The 3,459-nt window shown below is 42.5% G+C and overlaps 1 protein-coding gene across 1 annotated transcript in view; it reads left to right on the top strand.

The window, feature by feature from the left end:
• The first annotated feature begins 1,267 nt into the window (after positions 1–1,267).
• The window catches only part of LETM2 (leucine zipper and EF-hand containing transmembrane protein 2), a 14,598-nt gene continuing 12,406 nt past the window's right edge, over positions 1,268–3,459 (top strand). The window contains 2 exon segments of the mRNA XM_007469795.1: positions 1,268–1,314; positions 2,924–3,377. Coding sequence (XP_007469857.1) covers positions 1,268–1,314; positions 2,924–3,377 — 501 coding nt within the window.

Below are 3,459 nucleotides of genomic sequence, written 5' to 3'. Positions count from 1 at the left end.
CGCCTGGCTCCGCCCCGCTCGCCGCCCGGCCCCGCCCCGCCCCGGTCACGGCCGGGCACTCCTGCGAAGTGGTTGCCCACAGTCCAGGCGGCGAGCGCCCGTGGCCCGAGAGCAGATTAACTGCCCGATCGGGTCTGACCTTCCTCCAGCAGGGGGCCACACGCCCTTGGTCTGGGTGCAGATGTTCCGAAGTATTATTTGAATTCTTGCTCAAAATGTCAGGTCTGTGGTTGAGGTTTCCGTACCGGAGGGATTGCTACTCCTTTCCCAGCTTCAGGAAAGCAGAGTTGACACTGCGAGATAATAAGGCTCTTGCTGCCGTTGGCTGAAGAGCGCCGTAGGATGCAGAAAAATTTTGGTAAAGCTTATTTAAAGGTTTAAAGCTCAGTTTGGGCTCTTTGGAGGGTCACGAGCATAGGAAACCCGTTTACCTCCACTTGAATTATTAGTAGGTGCCATGCATATTTTCATTGCTGAGTGAGTACTTTCAATCTTTAAATGTTGGCAGCAGCTTGTCCAAGTATGGGAAAAAAGCTAATTGAAAACAAATCCAGAATATTTACTGTCTACCTGTAATTTTAGGCTACAAATAAGCTTGTCTTGATTTCTTAACTACTTGGGAATCGTTCAAGTAAATTACTCAGTACTGTTGACCAGAAATCAAAATGTCTTTGAAGACCATATCACCATCATGAACATCATCGTATTCGAGATCATTTCTATTTGTTGGGATCTCAAATAACCATTCTCAAATCCGGGGCTAAGAAAATATTATTCGTGATTGTTGGAAACGCACTTGAAGGAAATTTTACACCTTGAATAGAATATGCAAATTTTCTACCCTTGCAATAGTTAAAAACACTTAAATCCTGATATCTGTATAATTGATCTTTTTCTTTTTCCTTTGGCTGCATTGGGTCTTCCTTGCTGCCTGGTGGCTTTCTATGGTTGCCGCGAGCCGGGGCTACTCTTTGTTGCAGTGTGCGGGCTTTTCATTGCAGTGGTTTCTCTTGTTGCGGAGCATGGGATCTAGGCGCGTGGGCTTCAGTAGTTGTGGCACACGGGCTCAGTAGTTGTGGTGCACGGTCTTACCTATTCTGCGGCATGTGGGATCTTCCCGGACCAGGGCTCGAACCCGTGTCCCCTGCACTGGCAGGCGGATTCTTAACCACTGCACCACCAGAAAAGCCCTGATTTAAAGTACTGAGTTGTTTACTTACTCCTTCTGTCTAGGTCTCTATGTTGACTTGTTGAGACAAACACAAATATGGCCTTCTACAGTTATAAAACAGTCTTAGCTATTGCCCGAGCAAGGTAAGCCTTGGAATTCCACCCCCCAATATTTATATAAACTTTATTCTTGTATCCTATGTAAAAGGATAGGTTTAGTACACAATTAAAGCTTTGTTGGTTTTAATTGTGTTGGTTTTTAGGAAGCTGACATTTTAATGTATTTAAACTTACCCCAGATTTTCTATATGCTTTAGAACTCAGGCTGAGTAATTTTGTAGAAGTGTGGGAACAGGTAAGATACAAGATGTAATGGCTTTAGAGTGACACCTCTGTAATGAGGCCCTTAGATGTAAAAAGGAGTAAAACGGCTGGTAAACAAGCCAATTCTAGGGTATATACCTGCCCCAGTAAGGTCTGTTATCACTTATTTGTTCCAAAGAATATTCACTGAGAACTTACTGCATGCCAGATATGCTGTATATTTTCCCTTTTGGCCATTCAAAAAGTGCTATACTTGGCATGCTTCAAAAATAGTCTGAAAGGGCTTCCCTGGTGGCGCAGTGGTTGAGAGTCCGCCTGCCGATGGGTTTGTGCCCCGGTTCGGGAAGATCCCACATGCCGCGGAGCGGCTGGGCCCATGAGCCATGGCCGCTGAGCCTGCGCTTCCGGAGCCTGTGCTCCTCAACGGGAGAGGCCACAACAGTGACAGGTCCGTGTACCGCAAAAAAAAAAAAAAAAAAAAAAGTCTGAAAGAATGGAAAAAGCCATCTCTTTGCCCAAAGAAGTCTCTTTGCCAGAAGTTGTCTTTGCCTAGATGGGTCTTATTTTTACTTTCAAACAATCTGATGTGTCAGTTTAGCTGAAGATTGTGAGTTGTCACAAAACTAGATTGTAGAGATCCCTGGCTGGGGAGCCCAATTCCTTTCTTTTTTTAAATTTTATTTATTTTTGTATGCAGCAGTTTCTTATTAGTTATCTATTTTATACATATTAGTGTATATATGTCAATCCCAATCTCCCAATTCATCCCACCACCACCCACCCCCCGCCACTTTCCCCCCTTGGTGTCCATACGTTTGTTCTCTACATCTGTGTCTCTATTTCTGCTCCGCAAACCGGTTCATCTGTATGCGGAGCCCAATTCTAACTCTTATTCCTAACATTCTTTAGGAATCTTAGGTGAAGGGCATTTCAGTAGTAAGTCCCTCTTATTTGAAGGAGTCCCTGGGCACTGCATAGACAAAGCAGTATTGTGTGATTGGTTTATCCCCACAGGGACCATGAAATGTCTCATTCAAACAATATATATATCATCAGTAGAGTAGCTAAAGACACAAGTGTTCCACCAGTTTTATGATAATAGAGACAAACCTTTCAAACATAACCCAGGGTAAAAGAATGTTTGCTTTTTAAATCAATAGTCACAGAGTTTCTAACTTGTAATACGGCACTTATTCTTAGGAATTAACTTATTAATATTTCTCTTAGAGTATATCATTCACCCATAAAGCATACTATCCTTCACCTGGGCTAAACAGTTATATTTCATTCATTCACGAACATCATCTACTTTTAAAACGCAGGCTTAAAAACGATTGTTCTATTTTTACCAGATAAAATATCTATTTCTTTAATTTTTTGTCTTGTAATAGTATGTGCTCAACTCAGAGGATGTTGTTCTTTATTCCAGATTCCCTAGCCATTGTGTCCATCCCACCAGCTCTTCTCACTCCCCATCATTTGCATTTCTTCACTTACCAGATTCCCATTTAAATAAAACATATATGAAGAACTATGGCAGCAAGAAGTACTCCTATCCTACTCAGACAGGCCATAAGGTACTTCCCTTAAGGACTAGAGTAATACAAAAGCTGCACACATCTGCTTACTGGCTGCAGGAAGTCCTGGGTAAACCTCAGCTGCAGCAAACCGCCAAGAAGCCACAGGTGCCAAGCCCTCAGCCAACAGAAGAAACTGGAGCGAAGATTAAGGAAGAAAAGCGATCTTACAGGCAAATAATTATGGCTGAACTTAAATATTATCACAATGGATTCTATTTGCTTTGGATTGACACCAAAGTTGCTTCCAGAATGGTTTGTAGGCTGTTGCATGGATAGGTGCTGACCAGATGAGAGAGACGAAGGGTAGGGCAAGAGTCATATTTGCAAAAGAAAATGGAAAGTTAAAATGAACTATTTGGAACCAACTTTTTTTTTTTTTTTTTTT

Source organism: Lipotes vexillifer, unplaced genomic scaffold (genome assembly GCF_000442215.2).
Source record: "Lipotes vexillifer unplaced genomic scaffold, Lipotes_vexillifer_v1.1 scaffold1383, whole genome shotgun sequence".
NCBI lineage: Eukaryota > Metazoa > Chordata > Mammalia > Artiodactyla > Lipotidae > Lipotes > Lipotes vexillifer.
Note: the sequence above shows the minus strand (reverse complement) of the source record. Positions and strands in the feature narration are given on the sequence as shown.